This window comes from Balaenoptera acutorostrata, chromosome 17 (assembly GCF_949987535.1).
Source record: "Balaenoptera acutorostrata chromosome 17, mBalAcu1.1, whole genome shotgun sequence".
NCBI classification, from domain to species: domain Eukaryota; kingdom Metazoa; phylum Chordata; class Mammalia; order Artiodactyla; family Balaenopteridae; genus Balaenoptera; species Balaenoptera acutorostrata.
This window is the reverse complement of record NC_080080.1, coordinates 18,926,692-18,944,571: the sequence shown is the minus strand read 5'-3', so window position 1 is coordinate 18,944,571 and position 17,880 is coordinate 18,926,692. Positions and strand designations below refer to the sequence as shown.

Genomic DNA, 17,880 nt, shown 5'->3' with positions numbered 1-17,880 from the left:
AGGCAAAGAGTCTGGTTTTTATTTCTTAAGATTTTGTTACTGAATTAAGTTGTATGAACCCTGCTTGGGGCCTAGCCTGGCCCATGCTCTCTGCCTTGGAGGGGGAGGGTTCCTTTTCCTTTCGGGTTTAAGTAGGTGAATAGCAAAACCAAAGCCGAGATTGACACAGCACAAGCTTTATTCAGTGGCTAAAGAAAGGAGAACTGGGAACTAAGTTCACAGATCAACTTCTCACCCACCTGAGGAGAGAGATTTAATTTTTTTTTAAACATCTTTATTGGAGTATAATTGCTTTACTATGGTGTGTTAGTTTCTGCATGATAACAAAGTGAATCCATTATACATATACATATATCTCCATATCCCCTCCCTCTTGCGTCTCCCTCCCGTCCTTCCTATCCCACCCCTCTATGTGGTCACAAAGCACCTAGCTGATCTCCCTGTGCTATGCGGCTGCTTCCCACTAGCTATCTATTTTACATTTGGTAGTATATGTAAGTCCATGCCACTCTCTCACTTCGTACCAGCTTACCCTTCCCCCTCCCTGTGTCCTCAAGTCCATTCTCTACGTCTGCGTCTTTATTCCAGTCCTACCCTTAGGTTCTTCAGAACCACCTTTTTTTTTTTTCTAGATTCCATATATATGTGTTAGCATACGGTATTTGTTTTTTTCTTTCTGACTTACTTCATTCTATATGACAGACTCTAAGTCCATCCACCTCACTACAAATAACTCAATTTCTTTTCTTTTTATGGCTGAGTAATATTCCATTGTATATATGTGCCACATCTTCTTTATCCATTCATCTGTTGATGGACACTTAGATTGCTTCCATGTCCTGGCTATTGTAAATAGAGCTGCAATTAACATTGTGGTACATGACTCTTTTTTTTTAATTTTTTTTTATTTTGTTTATTTATTTTTGGCTGTGTTGGGTCTTCGTTGCTGCACGCGGGCTTCAGTAGTTGCAGCATGTGGGCTCAGTAGTTGTGGCTCACAGGCTCTAGAGCACAGGCTCAGTAGTTGTGGCGCACGGGCTTAGTTGCTCCGCGGCATGTGGGATCTTCCCGGACCAGGGATTGAACCCGTGTCCCCTGCCTTGGCAGGCGGATTCTCAACCACTGCGCCACCAGGGAAGCCCCATGACTCTTTTTGAATTATGGTTTTCTCAAGGTATATGCCCAGTAGTGGGACTGCTGGGTCGTATGGTAATTCTATTTTTAGTTTTTTAAGAAATCTCCATACTGTCTTCAATAGTGGCTGTATCAATTTACATTCCCACCAACAGTGCAAGAGGGTTCCCTTTTCTCCACACCCTCTCCAGCATTTATTGTTTGTAGATTTTTTGATGAAGGCCATTCTGATTGGTGTGAGGTGATTTAATTTTAAAGAGTAAAGACAAAGAGAGGAGGAGTGAGGCTGATGATGGGGAAGCATAGGCATTAGTCTACCAGGGAAGGGGCAGGGCTTTTTCCAAGGGACTGGGGTGCCACCTCCTTTTTATCCTTTTTTGGTCCTTAATGGCTGCCAGTAAGTAGGTGTAGGTAACATGCTAAAGTAGTAAATCACCGTATAATGGGACTCAAGGTCTGTTGGAGGTCAGATTCATCATCATCTTGGTCCCAGCTGGTTCCATCTGTTTTTTTGTGTTTTTTGTTTTTTTGTACCTTCCTTTCTTACCTCTGGACCTTTTAACTTAAAAATTTATGTTCACTCCTGCTAAAGGTGGAGGGTTGGCAGCTTTTGAGCATGGACATTCCTGCCAAAGGTGCGGGTTAGACGGTTGATGGGTTTTGAGCAAAGATCTGGAGCAGCTCTGGCAACAATTTGATTAACTTCATTTTTCCTTTTTGTCTGCCTCTACTTCCAACTTCAGACAACCATCTCCCAAAAGGGTAGTGGGAATGGGAGTATAGGCAAGGAACTACAGAGGAACAATATATGTCAGGGTCCTTGCCTCATCACCATCACTACATGGTTAAGTTAGTTAATCTGGCCAATTGAAAGCCTGGGGCAACCCAAGGACTATAGGTCATTTCCTTACCTACTCGTCACTTTGTCCTAAACACAGCCTGAAGACAGAGGTTACATTATTTTGAGTTGACTTTTTAAAAAATTACCCATTTTAATACTTTCTCAAATGTTTTTATTTTCCTTTGTTTGATTAGATGGTGGGAAAACCCTAACATATTTCAACCATGACTACAGTGGGGATTTTCAAACTGTTACTTTTGAAGGACCTGAAATTAGGAAAATTTTCTATGGAAGCTTTCACAAGGTGAGTAATGCCTTGTATACATATATTCTTTATTCTATTTGCTGTGGGCCAAGCAACAGAAGATAGTACAACAAAAAATCCATAGAGCTTTGGATCTCATACTTCACCTGAAGTAAGAATTACCTGTGGGGCTTGTAAACAATGCCCCGACATTCTGATTTGGTAATTCTGGGATGGGACCCTAAAATGTACATTTTTATCCAGTACCCCAGGGGATATTGATAGTGTCAGAAGGAAGATATTTTCCTCTATCCTTCTAGGTTCCTCTAGCTGGCCTAAGAATTAAATTGACATGAGACAGATTAACGGGAAAAACTCAAACAAAAGTTTAATAACATGTATACACGGGAGAGACCCAGGAAAAAATAGCCGAAAGCTTCACCTTAAATACCATCTTCAACTAAAGACAAAAGAGGATTTTGCGGGTGGTAGTCTGGGACTTCAAAGGGAAGGAAGGTAATTCACATGGAGATGGAAAAGCAAATGTTTGGTAAATAAATATTTGCTGGGCCTGCAGAGACAATGGGACACAGATTTTCCCCCACCATACCTAGCCTATATTCTTTGCAGATATCTCTGGTGATAGCTCTGTTCTGAGAACAGCACTTCTGTTTACATCCTTTTAGGCAGTTAGAAGGAAGGTCAAAGTTTCTTCCTGAGTCTTTTGGGCCTTGATTGTTTTCACCTTGAAACGATCCGCATACCAAAGAGACATTTTGGGATGGCAAATTTTGGTGCCCTACCACAGAAATGGTCCAGGTTCTTACTTTGAGGAACCATGTGGTAGAGGGTACTGTACTATTTAGCAGATAGTTGTTAGTTCACTACATTATGTATGATGTAGGAAGGATTGCTGGTCTACCTGGCCACCAGTATAGATAAATACCAGCAGCCAAATCATGTTGAAAGATGTAGACAGATTGCACTGAGACATATACATATATATACAGACAACCCATCACTGCCATTATATAAGTTACCCGGAGGAAGCTGGTAAAACCTGACTTTAGTTGTTCTTGTTTTAACCTGGCACTTGTGATAGAACTCTGTTCATTCACATTTCACATCTCTGAAACACTTCGTTTTGGTGATCACTGGAGTAGACATGCTTCCTTCCAAACTTTACTGTTTCCTTTGTGTTTAGTGAATAATCCCGCTGATCTCTGGTCTGTTAAGGAATGCAACACCAAGAGTTCCAGAGAGCAGAGAATTTACTAAGTGGTACTGCAAAAGCTTTGCCTCTTAACCATTCCCTTCTTGTCCTGTCAGAGGGAGGGAAGGGCTGTTGCAAAGCAGTCTTCATCTTGACTTCTGTCTCCTGATGTAGAATGTGGTCAGATCTATCTAATCTACACAACTTTGCTACTTTCTGGGGTTTTGAATACCATAACTGTATAAGAACAATTGCATACCAAAATTCTGACTCTTTTTTGCATAAGAAAAGTTGCATAAAAATGGGTGTTTTTTTTTTCTGGTTTAATAGGACTGTGCAACCAGAAGTACAAGGTATCTTAAAAACACATGAGATGCAGATGATTTATTAGTTCATGGTTCAAAATAGTCCCATTAGCATTTCTTTGGAATTATTGTCATTTATTTACCGATTTCCTCTAGACATGATTCTTTTCTTGGTTAGGCAGAGTCAGTCACAAAGTAGCCAAGAAATATTACAGGGGAAATGAAAAGCATGTGAGATTTCATTAGTGTTAAAAAAAAAAAAAACAACATAGAGATGGTACCTGAATGTGGGACAATCATGGAAATGGTAAAAGTAGAACCTTTTTCCTTAAGCAAAACACATAGTGACAGAATTCCTTCTTTTCTCTTCCATACTTTTTGGTGATGAGTCATGCAGTTATGTAAATTTGGTTGACATTTTCTCCTGCTTCTTAACCTTCTAAAACATCTTTACTTTTATCAGCTACATGTTGTTGTCAGCAAGACTTTGGCCAAAGTGGTTATTGACTGCAAGCAAGTGGGTGAGAAGGCAATAAATGCATCGTCTAATATCACATTAGATGGTGTCGAAGTCCTCGGGAGAATGGTTAGATCAAGAGGACCAAATGGAAACTCTGCACCAGTAAGTGGATAAATAAGTGAATCTGTGTTACTGTTAAAGAAAAAAATCCTCTTGAAGTATAATTATCTATCTTCCAGGGGAAAAATTTGGTAAAGGGACGGATGGAGGGAGGGCTGGATGAATGATAGATTGATGAATGGATAAACAAGTAGATAATGGCCTCTTCAAATGAATTAAAACATGAACGTTCAAAGCTCTTGCAATATGCTTCTGCTATATTATAAGGAGAATGCTCCAGGAATTAGACTAGTTTGTTTTCTAAATGGATTTTAAAATTCAAATAGTAAAATATTCATATTTTAAAATTCAAATAAAATATTGTGGCATAAATGGTTTGTTAATGAGAATCAAAACTGTAAATGAGCCTCATTTATATAAGCAGATACAAATCCAAATAAAATATGTTATTCTTATACACAGGAAATTGACATAAGTCTCTCATTTGGGTTAGATTTAGGCATTTTAAAACTAGATTCTTGCTATTGCTAATGTAAAATTAACCTTTAATCGTTAATAGTTATTTAAATAACAAATCATTCTAAGATATATTTGTCATCATACAACATGAAGTTTCAGATGAGGAGACTTCGAATTGGCAAAGAAATCACATTCCCTTCAGTCACTACCCGCAAAAAAGAGCAGTGTACACAAGCTTTTGTTTTAACAACACACATTCACAGCTAATTAGCAAAATTCTCTAATTTGAGTCATTCTATAATTAGAACCAATTAGCCTGGAGGGAATTTTATTCTTGTAAGCAATTCCAAATATTCAAATCTACATTTCTCTACTGTGTAGCAGAATAATCAGGTTAATTATGATTCACTCTTATTGTCTTATGTTTTCAGAGATCTGTAGAACTAGCCAGCTATATGGAATTTTAGAAAGACCTGGTGGTTCTCAAAGTGTTTTTAAGCTGAAATCACTTAGTACAAATGAAATCTTCTAGTATATCAAATAAATGAGTATGATTAAAACACACCCATGTTGATTGAATGGGAGAGGGGACATGGGGTAGCAGGTGCTGCCATCCTCCAATGGTCCCTAAAGACGCTTTGAGGAACACAGTTCTAATTCCTCTGCTCTAGTATAACCCCTTCAATTTATATACCAGGAAACAGTCCCAGAGTGGTGAGGGAATTTACTTTGGGACAGTTTGCTGTTTCATGGCATTTCTCTTTGTGGTAACAATAGAAATGAAATCCTTGTGTACAATCAAGGTATATTGACGCTTTCAGATCTTCATAGATGTGTGCTAATTAGTTTAACACTTAGCTTTGAAGTATCTTTAAAAGTACTTTTGTTTCTACTTTGCTTTGGAGAACTATGGATTAGATGTTTGAAAAGAGGGAATATAACAGCTATGGAAGGCTCTTTTGTTTTCAGTTGTGGTAAGAGACTTTTAAGAATGTTTACATGATATTGAGGAGTTATCTCCTCTTAATATGTGGTATTCCATGTGGATTAAGAAACATTTCACCTCTGCTTCATGGAAGATACTTTTAGGATAGCACACTTCAGAATTTACAAGGCTCCAGAATTGGCAAACTACGGATACCTTGTATGGATAAATGGATGTATATAGATGGATGCTTAGAAGGATGAATGAATAGACTCTAATTTAAGAAAGAGAAAACAATTCCAGATGGATGAGATTATGGCCCATATCACTTAGTACTATCATTATTTTTTTACTTTAGACACAATGCATATAAAATCCCTGACAGTTAGTAGCCATTCAATGAAGAGCAGCTATTTTTATTGAAGAATGTCAACCATACCTTTTCCATCTCACCTTTTCTAAACCTCTAGTACTTGCTTAACCCTTGGTTATTTGTAGTCATATATTATTTTCTTGCTCTTTCATATAACTGCATTTCACTTCTCTAGCCAGAGTATAAACCCCTCAAAACAGAAACCATGTCTTGGTCTTCATTTGCAACGACCCACTTCTACCCTACATCGCAGTATCTAATAAATTCCTATGAACAGAGTACTTTCTCAAGAAACACTTGATAGGAATTAAATAGGAAGTCATCTATTTGAATTGTATCATGTCTTTTCTTAAAATGTTTTGCATATATAGTATTCCATGTGTGGTATTGACAACAGTCCACTAATATATATCATACCATCTCCTAATTATAATTCATACTTTACAACTACAGTTTTATAATTACAGTTACAAATTAATTGTATTTCAAATTACCCTCTACGTAGTAATTTTACTCCAATTGTGTGACCAATTAAATATTAAAGAATTTATTTCTGAAAGCAAAAATGACTGTAGGTGTCAGGCCTACTGGTGATAAATCTTTACTTTTGACCATGAAAGAAAAGCAATTAAACAGAGCACCCTCTGTGGTAACTTCCACCCAGTAGGAGACAAAGGGCAATTTATAGAAGTCAATCATTAAAGAGTTCTTTGTAAGCCTAGTAGGAAAAAAGTTGTAGCTTTTGCTAGAATCTAGAAGTCTACAAAGGATTAGTAAATAGATTTTTAGTCTACCCACTTATTGAGGAATTTGATTATGTTGAAATGGATGATATTAGAGTAGATCTCAAGAATGTGATTGAAAACTCACTTGCTTTTTTGGGTTATTACTTAACTGTTTCAGGTCAAGGCCAGAGAGAAGCTTCAGTCTTCAGTTCTCAATTTAGAAATCATACATTGCTAATATAATCTTGATATACATATGCAAAAGGGAATGTGTAATGTGCAAGTTTTGGGTCATTCCAGGAGGGGTAATTATCATCTAAGAGGGATGAGTAGTTTATAGGTAAGCATTCCCTGGCAAATTCAGCAATGATTCAAAAAATGCCAAGTGATAGATGAACTCTAAATTATCAGTCTTTAAAGACTACAGATTTTTTAAACCAAAGTTGAGTGGAGGAAAGATTAATAGATTTAGGGATATAGTAACTACTGTATTGAAATTACTCATATTCATAATAAAAACAACTTGCGTTCAGCAATGCAAGATTTTACAGGCAGCAAAAGTCCCTAGTGGGACTAAACTAATAGGCAGGCTTAATTTAGCCGTCAAAACACACCTGGGAAGAAACTTAACAACTGTGCTTCTCCTTTCCAATCTTCTTTCTCCTGAGAAGTTTCTTCTACCTTTTCTGATACCTAATGAAATTATCATGCTGCCACTCAGAGATGATTCAAGAAAAAATTTGCATTTCTGGCATTGATTATGTTTGTTAGTGTCTTTTTTCCACCTTTTCAAATCTAACACTTATATAATTATACAACTGACATTTATTTAGCCCTCTGATGTGTAAACAAAGACAAATACAAGTTATGTTATGGAGTTTTTAGTAATTTTATTTAGAGTTAAAGCTTTTATGTAGGAATCAATAGTAGACTAGTCAATGATCCTCTAGAAACAAGTGTTTTTAAATTGCAAGGAAATGGTTGTGTTTTCACTGGATTGTATCTTTTACTCCTTAAAATGATGATAGCGGCTAACATTTATTGCCTACTATGGACTAGGCAGTGTGAACATTTCTGAGATTATCTCGTTTAATCCTCCAATAACCTTAGGAAGAGATACTTATTATTATCCCCATTTTATAGATGCAGAAACTGAGACTTGAATAAGTTAGGGAGGAATCCCCTTTCAAAAGTGAGGAAAGTGAGATATGAGATTGTATCTGAGTTGCATGTGGTTACCCAATTTCCATTCTGAGCTCTTTTCCCTTGGGTCAGACGGATTATGATAGAACTTAAGGCAGAGGAGGGAATCTGGTCTGTAACAGTGACCATATGCCCTGTCTATTCACTGGCAAGTTCAAAAACTCACCATTATTTGAATTACAACCTTGAAATAAACGTGATCAAAATGTTCCCCCCAAGCATGTCTACACCTAAACATTCTAATTACTACCAACAACTACAACAGCTGTTCCTTTTCATCTCCTGATTGAATAGTGCCGTCATGGTTTCCCTTAAATTCAGTAAGCTGACAGGTGAGCAAGTAAGAACACCCTGTTCAATAGGTGACAAGTGGTAAATGCTTAATAAATCTTAGTTTGGAAGTGGAATCAATCAAATTTACACACCAATTTAAAAGCAGAAGATGACCTAGGTCCTCAGGACTCTTTCTCCTATGTTCTCGGGCAATGTAAAGCTCTCTAAATATTTGTATAAGTTCAGGTACAGCTTGACTTCAAATTATAAGCTTAAAAATGTTATACTGGAAAAAAAATCAGCAGATGAAAACTGGTACTGAGTGGAAAGTTGAGCCAGGAGTACATTTTAATTTCCATTCACAGATCACAGTGACTCAACTGCCAAGAAATATTTTAATCTTATTTTCATGCTAACATCTGACCCCAAATGACTTGCCTTTTGTGCTACACCCAAACAAAAATGTCCAGTAATGAAAAAGTGTTTGTAATTGTCTAAGTATTCCCTTGAAAGAGATTATAAAAAGAGAAAGTGGGAGGGTACTTTTTTTTTTTTGGCCAGATATTTTTTTTCATAATGTTCAGTCAGTTACAAAGGAAAAAAGTTGCAGAAGTAAAATCGGGCTGCCTCTTAGTCACTTGAAGTATGATTTATTTTGAACCATATTGTCTTGCACTTTTAGGCACTCAAATATAAGATCTTTGGACATGTCATCTCTGTAATGTTTCCTCCATAATTTGTATAAATGTGTGTGTAATTGCTTCTGGAATAAAAGCCAGATTTTTAAAGAACAATCCCCAGAAATGTGCCTTGGAAAAGAAGTCTCTAAATAAAGGCTGAGGAATCTAAACTATTACGAATGCAAAACAATTATGAATAAATTTGTTGTACTCACACAAAAAAGACTGCTGACTTCATCTAACTAGAAAAAGAAAAGACAGCCCACAAGCATTCTTCAAATGATAGTATCAGCCTCATTCAGCATTTAGTAGGTATTGGACCTCTTGAATAAATAAAATGAACTCATAAGAATCTCAGTAACTCAGTAGGGTAGGGGAATTTTAGCCAAAGGTTTGTATGGAGACATTATACTGTTATAGGTGATTGGGCAGTGAATGTTTATTTGAAAAACTTCAAGAAAGCCTGGTATATCCTGGGACTAGTAAAAAGCCTTTGCTTTAAATAAATCTTTCCATTCACTAAAATGTGTTCACACTGAGGGCTCTATTCAGAAATGGAAAATTTCTGAATGGATGAATGACTTACAGAATTAACTGAATCTATCTAATGCTGTCATAATGGGACGCATTTAATAAATGTCCCCAGATAAATGGCATTGTCAACTTAGTCTGGGGTATCTACATTTTAAACATTAGACTAATGATCTGTTCACTGCAAAATAAACCACAAGAAAATGAGGTGTGCTGTTCAAATCCCAGCCAGAATTCAGCTTTCAACATGAGCTTAAATTACTTTGACTTTTTCGTCCCAAGTCCTAATTTACAGAATGGGGTTGACATTACTATTATCATACCTCATAGTGGTGATTGAAAGATTAAATGATATAGGCAAAGTACTTAGGATAGTGCCTGGCGCATAGTAAGTTTTTCAACAAGCGTTTGCTGCTATTGTTATTTGCTAAGATTTTTCTCAACCAAAACATTGATTACTGGGGACACAAACTACTGTTACATTTCTGCTCTCAATATTGCATCACTTTCATTTTCATTCTGCTATTTTGGACTCTGTATTATATACTCCTACAGCTTAAAGATCAATTATAAAAGGGCTTTTGTACATGTTACATTAAAATAATATTTATTATTTATAACTGTATTCCGGGAACTGTTCTAAGTATTTCCCTTTATGAGTTCATTTTATTGTTATGGCTACTATTATTACTCTAATGAATAGCTACTATTGAATAGCTACTATTATTATTATTATTTTTTTAATTTTTATTTATTTATTTATGGCTGTGTTGGGTCTTCGTTTCTGTGCGAGGGCTTTCTCTAGTTGCGGCAAGCGGGGGCCACTCTTCATCGCGGTGCGCGGGCCTCTCACTATCGCGGCCTCTCTTGTTGCGGAGCACAGGCTCCAGACGCGCAGGCTCAGTAGCTGTGGCTCACGGGCCTAGTTGCTCCGCGGCATGTGGGATCTTCCCAGACCAGGGCTCGAACCCGTGTCCCCTGCATTAGCAGGCGGACTCTCAACCACTGCGCCACCAGGGAAGCCCAATAGCTACTATTATTATCCTAATTTTATAGGTAAGGAAAATTGAGACTCCAACACATTAAATAATTAGTTTAAAGTGGCTTAGCTTGTGAGTGGATTACACCCAGGCAGCCTAGCTCCGTAGCCGCCTAATCCCTATGCTTCTTGAAATATCTTTGTTGCTATTGTTGTTTATGAAAATCAGCAGCCGTGTTCTCTAAAAATGCTTTAATTTTAAAAACCTAATTTTTTAATGGTCATAATTTTGTTGTACGGTTGCCCTGAGCAGACTTAAATATCATACCCTTTGGGAAAAAATTTTTTTTAATACAGAAAATAAAAAAGAATAGTGAATCATGCAATATTTCTTCAAATAACACAGTGGTTTTATATTGAAAAAAGAAAACAGGATGTCTTGATTTATGGATCTGCTTTCAAAATTTGTGTCATTTTATGAATCTTGCAAAACTCACTTGGGGAAGGATGTTTGCAGCAAGGCACAATTCTTCCTGGGTGTAACAAGAGAAAGCCTGACTTCATTTTCTTTACTGTCAGATAGGGCAGGCTCTTTTTGTGATGCTGGAAGCATTGTTAGTAACCTATTTCAGTCATACCAACTACTTGAGTATTCTCATCTTCATCCAGGGGACTCTTGACAGGGATGAGAGGAAACAAGGCACCAAGAGTTTCCAGCTTTTGCTGAAAATACCACTTGCTGAAGGAAAGTTACAGATTTAAAATGCAAAGAATTTCATCCTTCTCCCAGCTCTGTAATTGATGACACTTTTTTCTTTTTTTTTTTTAAATGGAAGTATGGTTGATTTACAATGTTGTGTTAGTTTCAGGTGTACAGCAAAGTGATTCAGTTATAGATAGCTAGCTAGCTAGCTAGCTAGCTAGCTAGCTAGATAATGTCTATTCTTTTTCAGATTCTTTTCCATTATAGGTTATTATAAGATACTGAATATAGTTCCCTGTGCTATACAGTAGATCCTTGTTGTTTATTTTATATATAGTAGTGTGTATCTATTAATACCAAACTCCTGATGATATTCAATATTTGAAAATAATATAGGAAGAAATATAGTATTAGAAATGGTTGCGTCATGAAACTAGTGTGAGCCCTTAATGATATTATAATGATGTTTCTAAATATTTCAAAATATACATTAACTTGTTTTTAACATAAATGAGTAGAACAAGGCTGTCTAAATATTTATGGTGTGATCGATGGCTTAAATAAAAATACACTTAGCACAGGTTCTCACAATACCGTATGTGAGTCTGTCATGACACCACATTGTAAACAGTATTTATGTGTCTGTCTCTTACTCCCTATAAATTCTTTGAGGGCAGAACTCTGTTTTTTTCCATTTTCATATCCTAAAGGAGGTCTACATGGTATCTGGCTTGCATTATGCACTAAAAAAAAAGTGGCCAAATATATGCATGAATGATGAAAGTCAGAATTAATTCAACAAGTCTTCGTCATGAATACCTGCCACATGTTTTCACAAGTTTTTTTTTTTGGCCGCACGGCGTGACATGTGGAATCTTAGTTCCCCGACGAGGGATCGAACCCATGCCCCCTGCAGTGGAAGCATGGAGTTCTAACCACTGGACCACCAGGGAATTCTCTACCTGCCACATGTTATGATAGGGGGCACAAAGATGAATAAGTGGTTCTATGTTCTTTGATGACCTCCCAGTCTGAGGAGAAGAAAATATAAATAATTGTACTGTATGGTGGGACATATGCTATAAAAGATGTATGGAGCATTGTGGGATTACAGAGGCACTTGGAGTAACTGTGATGGGAGGACGGGGAGGATTTCAACAGAGGCACTAAGCTTTTTTAGGTAGAGACGGAAGGAGGAATTGTGCTAAATAAGGGGGTTTGAATGGTGGATGGAGTCACTACTGACAAGAATCTTAAATCACTGTATGTTTGAGGAACAAAGATTGATATTGTTAGAATGACTTTTTAATTTATTCACTGTAATATTATGTTATAAATGTATTGGTGTTCTATTATGTAATACATACTATGAAATCATTATAATTATAAACACAATGTATCTATGTATCTTTTATTGAATGACAATTTTCTTTTTAAATTGAAGTTCCAGTTACAGATGTTTGATATTGTTTGTTCCACATCATGGGCCAATAAAGACAAATGCTGTGAACTTCCTGGCCTGGTAAGAATTCTTCTTCCGTTATTTGGTCTGTTCTTTACTGAAGTTTTCTAAAGTTATATTTAATTTTCCCTGAAAATGAAATGCTGTTTCACAAAACTCATGTCACAGATAGTTTATTATGATGATGATGATGAAAATTAGAAAGAGGTTAAGAAGGAGGTGTGTCTGGAATCAGCAGGACACACGGACATACACAGTGGGAGCTCCACAGCTCCACAGGGTGCCTTTTACAGAGTCCAGATGTTCCCAAATTTCAGATTCATTGAAGCCTTTGGTGTCACAATAATTTTTTTCATGGCACTCCTGAGCCCAAAGAAATACCTAACAATTCCATACATAAGGTCATTAGGTCCAAACATCTTCCTAAGTCTTTACGTCCTAACAACTCAGTAGCTGTATGAAAAACTGATAAACATAAATCGAAAATTTTAAATGATGTACTTATTTTTAAATAACCACAACTACTTACTAATGGGATGTGTGTGCCTGTGGAGAATGCACTATTTCCCATGTCTTGGAATCTGATCAGACATCACCATTCTCACTTCTTTTTCCACATTGATTTTCCCCATGGTACTTGCTTTCCTTCATAGCTACTGCTGAAAAACCAGATTTGCAAATATATGACATCAAAAATAGTGTTTCAAAATCTAGTGTTGAAACTGTGAACTACCTTGAGCTAGTCATTCCTACGAAGTCCAATGGGTGCTGAATATTGCTGTTTCTCTTAATTCTTTTAAACACTCAGAGTGCCCCCGTGAGTTTGCTGTACTGCCCCAGGCCATCTTTCCACACAGTTTGGGAATCATAGGCATAATCTATGCAAGGCTGCTAGAAAAATACACTTTTTCTCATTATTAATACCAGGGAGGGGGTACCTGTATATATATAAACAGATTGTTCATAACTAAGGATCTTTAGGACCAGTGAGCTGAAATGTTGACCCTGTTATGGTTGGACAGGCATCATATCTTAAGAATTCAACTGGTTGAATAGGCATGGGGAAGACTTCATCAAGTCTAAAAGATTTGCTTTTTTAAGACCTTACACCAGATCACATCATCTGTTGCAGGCAGTAAATTCATGGTGACTATGTTTGAGAAGGAAATAAATTTTTTTTTCATCAAAATAAGTTTCCATTAAACTGTGGTAAGGAATCACATCAGAGACACTGTGATGTTATGCTTATGGGCAGGTAGATTGGAAACTGTAAAGGGAAACACTCAGAATCTTATGGAAAATGTGATCACCACATCTCCTAGGAAGGACCCAGCCCTTCTCAAAACTTTTCTTTTCATTTCTATCACTGAAGATGTGTAAATCCCGTGGTAGAAATCCATGGTTGGAGACACAGTCAACAGCCACGGCGAAACCATTCCCGAGTCTGTGGTCATAGGAGGCCTGCTGTCAGCCTAACCTGGGGGGAATCTTTCAGGATACTTAAGTTTGTATTTCACTCAAGCTGCCCAAGATATCAGGCCAGATGCGTTAGCAGGGTTTTTATCCTGTAATGAGCTGAAATTTTGACTATCGTCCAACATTTAGCGAGAAGCATATAAAGGCTCTTTGCTCAAAATTTTTGGGTTTCTGTTGTGAATATTTCAGAGACTGAGATTATTTTCATCTTGATAATTTAATTATCATCTGTGCTCTATTCAGCTCTAACATTACGTTTCCCAGGGTCTTAGAAAATGAAGCTCACTTTCTCTCTATCCAAAGGGACAGATGAACCCTTCGAAGTTCTGTAGTTTCTTATCCCAGGGCAGGCTTCTTTTTGGCTGCTACTCCAAATGTGATATTCACAGATCATTCAATAGCCCTTAGCAAGTGCTCTGTCTTGGTTTACACTCCAGTAACTCATTCAGATACATTCAGCCTGGTATTCATCATCTATCTTGTAGTGTTACCTGGCAGCAAAATTCTCCAAGAGGAAATGACCTCCTATCCCAAAGCTTTAGATTGATGCTGTGATGTTTTCTTACTTTCAGTCACAGAAGGTGAGCAGTAGTTAAAATTGTTACAGGGATGATGTGTTTAAGCACTGTTTTTGTTTTCTTTTGTTTCTTTGTTTTAGTGTAGATGCAGTTGTTTTGATGGACTATTCCAACAAGTTTTCTTTTATCCTTTGAAATGGAAAAAAATGTTGTAACACAAAGGAAGTGTTCAGGACTTTAGTCCATAGAGTACTACTTCTCCAACTGAATTAAATAGTAACCAGAATTTTTTTTTTTGCACCCACTTCTGCCTTTCTTTCTTCACCTGGATTCCCAAGCTCGTTTTATCAACGTCCTTTGATAATAATGATGATCTAGACAGCCATTCATTGTTTCTTTCAAGAAAAGATCTTGTGGTCAGAAGAGAATATTCTCTGCCTTTCTAGACTAATGCTCACTTACGAATTTTTTTGGAGTGTCTTAAAGTGTTTTCTTTGAGTCCATAAAGCCATTTGTATAGACCATCTTGTTAATAGTTATGCTATTTCTTTTTCTCCTCAGAGGGATGAGGAGACCTGCCCAGAGCTTCCACATTCCTGCTCCTGTTCTGAAATCAATAAAGGGGCTCTGGGACCAGCAGGCCCACCGGTAAGTATTGCCTAGTTTGAACTTAAAATGTTCTTTAATAATATTTATAACTATCACTTGTTGCGTGTCTGTGCTCATCACTGTGCTAAATACTTACTCACTTAATCCTACAAGCAAACTGAAGCACAGAGAGGTCAAGTAACTTGCCTAAAGAACACAGCTTGGAGGAGCTCCTCTTCAAATCCAGGTCTCCATGACTACTGTAGATGATGCTCTTAACTGCTGCACCATACTATGTCTCACAGTGCTGTCTATTCAGAATCTTCCCTTTGAAGTCCTGTGGCTTATTTTCAGTGTGAATGTTTCAAACATTGGCCCCCTGCTTGTTGCTGTAAGATTTGCATACATCCCCTCTGCCCATTCTATATCAACATTGACATGTGAAGGGATGTTTTTCAAAATCACTGGGAAAAGTACCCCATGTGAGCATGAAGTTCTCCATTACTGACTGGAACTTCATACAGAAAAGAAGGGGGCGGGGAAAGCGGAGAGGAAGGAAAAAGGAAGGAAAGGGGAGAGGAAGAGAGGAAAGGAGAGAGAGAGGGAAAGAGAGAGAGAAAGAAAACATTTTTTTCTTATAAACATTATATATATATAGATTCATACATGTAAACATACATGTAAAAAGTAAACATAACTTTTTCTCATTTGGTCAAATACTACAAAATGAAGGGTTTTTATGGTTGGTGTTGATGTTAATTTGCAAAATTGTGCTAATTTATATCATATTTCACTCAAAGAAGACATTTAAAAATTCTTAGCACAGGTTGGTAACTGTCTATATTTCTCTACAAATAGGTCTTTAAAAAATTTTTTATACAATTTTAAAGGTTACTTTCCATTTACAGTTATTATAAAATATTGGCTATATTCCCCGCGTTGTATAATATATCCGTGAGTCTGTCTTACACCCAATAGGCAAGAAAATATTTTTTAAAAATATAAAATGTATATAATTGTACTCTCTGGGTCTTTGAATTGACCGTGATAGATCTTTCATAATATGTCTAAATGCTTATGTTTAACCTGCTAACCTGGGGTTATCAGTGTTTCTTTAAGATAAGTATGATATAGCTGGTCTTTGGTTAGGAAATGGCAAATATATCAAGGCAGAAAGACAAAGAAAACAGGGAGAAGATGCCGGAGCACATGAAATCCAGACCTTGCAGGAGGAATGTTCTGAGGCGGACCTGTGCTAACACGTGGCTTGCCGTTGGCAACCGGTGCGGTCAGCACGCATGCGTAGATACCCCTCGCTGACAGCTGGCGTGCAGCATGGACATTTGCCCCAGGTTGGCCCCACCAACATAGTTTGTCTTCATTTGTGTAGCACACTTACCGAACTGAACAAAAAGGAAGAGAACCTGCTGAATATATCTGGAATATATCCCAGCAGTCTCTCCTTTATCTTTGGCACATAGAACACTCTTTCAAGCTCTGGACGTAGACCCAAATATTGATACTTTTTTTTTTTAACAAAAGACTCTTTATCCCAAAGAAGCAAATGCGGAGTTAATGGTAAAAGCATTAAATTTAAATAAGACTAGGTAAGTCATGGAGCCGCTGTGAACCTCCATTTCCTCATGTATAAACAGCACTCACCTCTTGAACTGGCATTGTGAAGAATACACAGGATAATATGTATAAACATATTTTGTGCATTATAACTCATTGATCAGATGTAAGGAGTTGTCTTTAGTTTAATCTGGGAATTGAAAACAAAGATTTATTTTCGACTGTGTGTGGCTTGCTTTTTTTCACCCCAAAGTATGTCTTTGAACTTTATCAAGGTTAACGCACATTGTTTAGTTTATTCGTTGTACCTTCTGTAAGGAATTCCACTATATAAACAAGAGTTTACTGACCCATTACTGTGGAGTATTTTCCTACTACAGTATCATTACAGTGAATGTCCTTTGTATGTCTCTTTGCAGTAAGTGCTCACTCAAGTGCTTACTTTGCTTACTCAAGTGCTTGAGTAAGTGCTCTTGCAATAACACTTAGAATTAGATTTGTTGGAGAAAAGAGAAGGTGCATCTTCAACTTCATGAAAAAAACCCCAAATTGCTCTTCAAGGTGGTTATCCCAATATCCTCTCCCACACACTCTGTATGAGAGGTCTAGTTGCCCTACCTCTCACCAGCACTGTCTGATGTTGCCAGATGTGAGAGCTTTCACTTATGATGACTGTAAAACTCTGTCCTTGTTCTTTAAAATAGGACTTTCTCTCCCTGCTAGTGAGATGGGGCAGTTTTTCATTTGTCTCTGAACCATTTGGATTTCTTCCTGTGTAAATACCCATTTATAGAGTTTGCTGGGTTTTTGTTGTGCAGTTTTTTCTCATTGATTTGTCAGTGGTTTTATGTATTTTGGACACTAATCCTTTATTAATGATATGGTTTGCAAATACCTTTTCCTGGTCTGTGACTTGCTTGTTGTTGTTTGTGGCAAGGTATATTGTCTAGAAATTTTTATTCTAATGTAGTCAAATTTAATATTTCCGTGAGCTATTGTCATTTATATTTTTCTTTATCCCTTCTTTCAGCCATGATTTCTTAGGTGTCTTAAAATTTTCCAACCGTGTGTGCAATTTTTATCTTTTTCTTAT

The 17,880-nt window shown here is 37.0% G+C and overlaps 1 protein-coding gene across 5 annotated transcripts in view; it reads left to right on the top strand.

Moving 5' to 3' along the window:
- Positions 1-17,880, top strand: part of COL14A1 (collagen type XIV alpha 1 chain) — a 243,696-nt gene that overhangs the window by 162,102 nt on the left and 63,714 nt on the right. For all 5 annotated transcript variants that reach the window (XM_007188834.3, XM_007188835.3, XM_007188833.3 and 2 more), the window contains exons 33-36: positions 2,170-2,279; positions 4,201-4,359; positions 12,613-12,690; positions 15,186-15,272. In XM_007188834.3, coding sequence (XP_007188896.2) covers positions 2,170-2,279; positions 4,201-4,359; positions 12,613-12,690; positions 15,186-15,272 — 434 coding nt within the window. The remainder of the gene's footprint in view (positions 1-2,169; positions 2,280-4,200; positions 4,360-12,612; positions 12,691-15,185; positions 15,273-17,880) is intronic.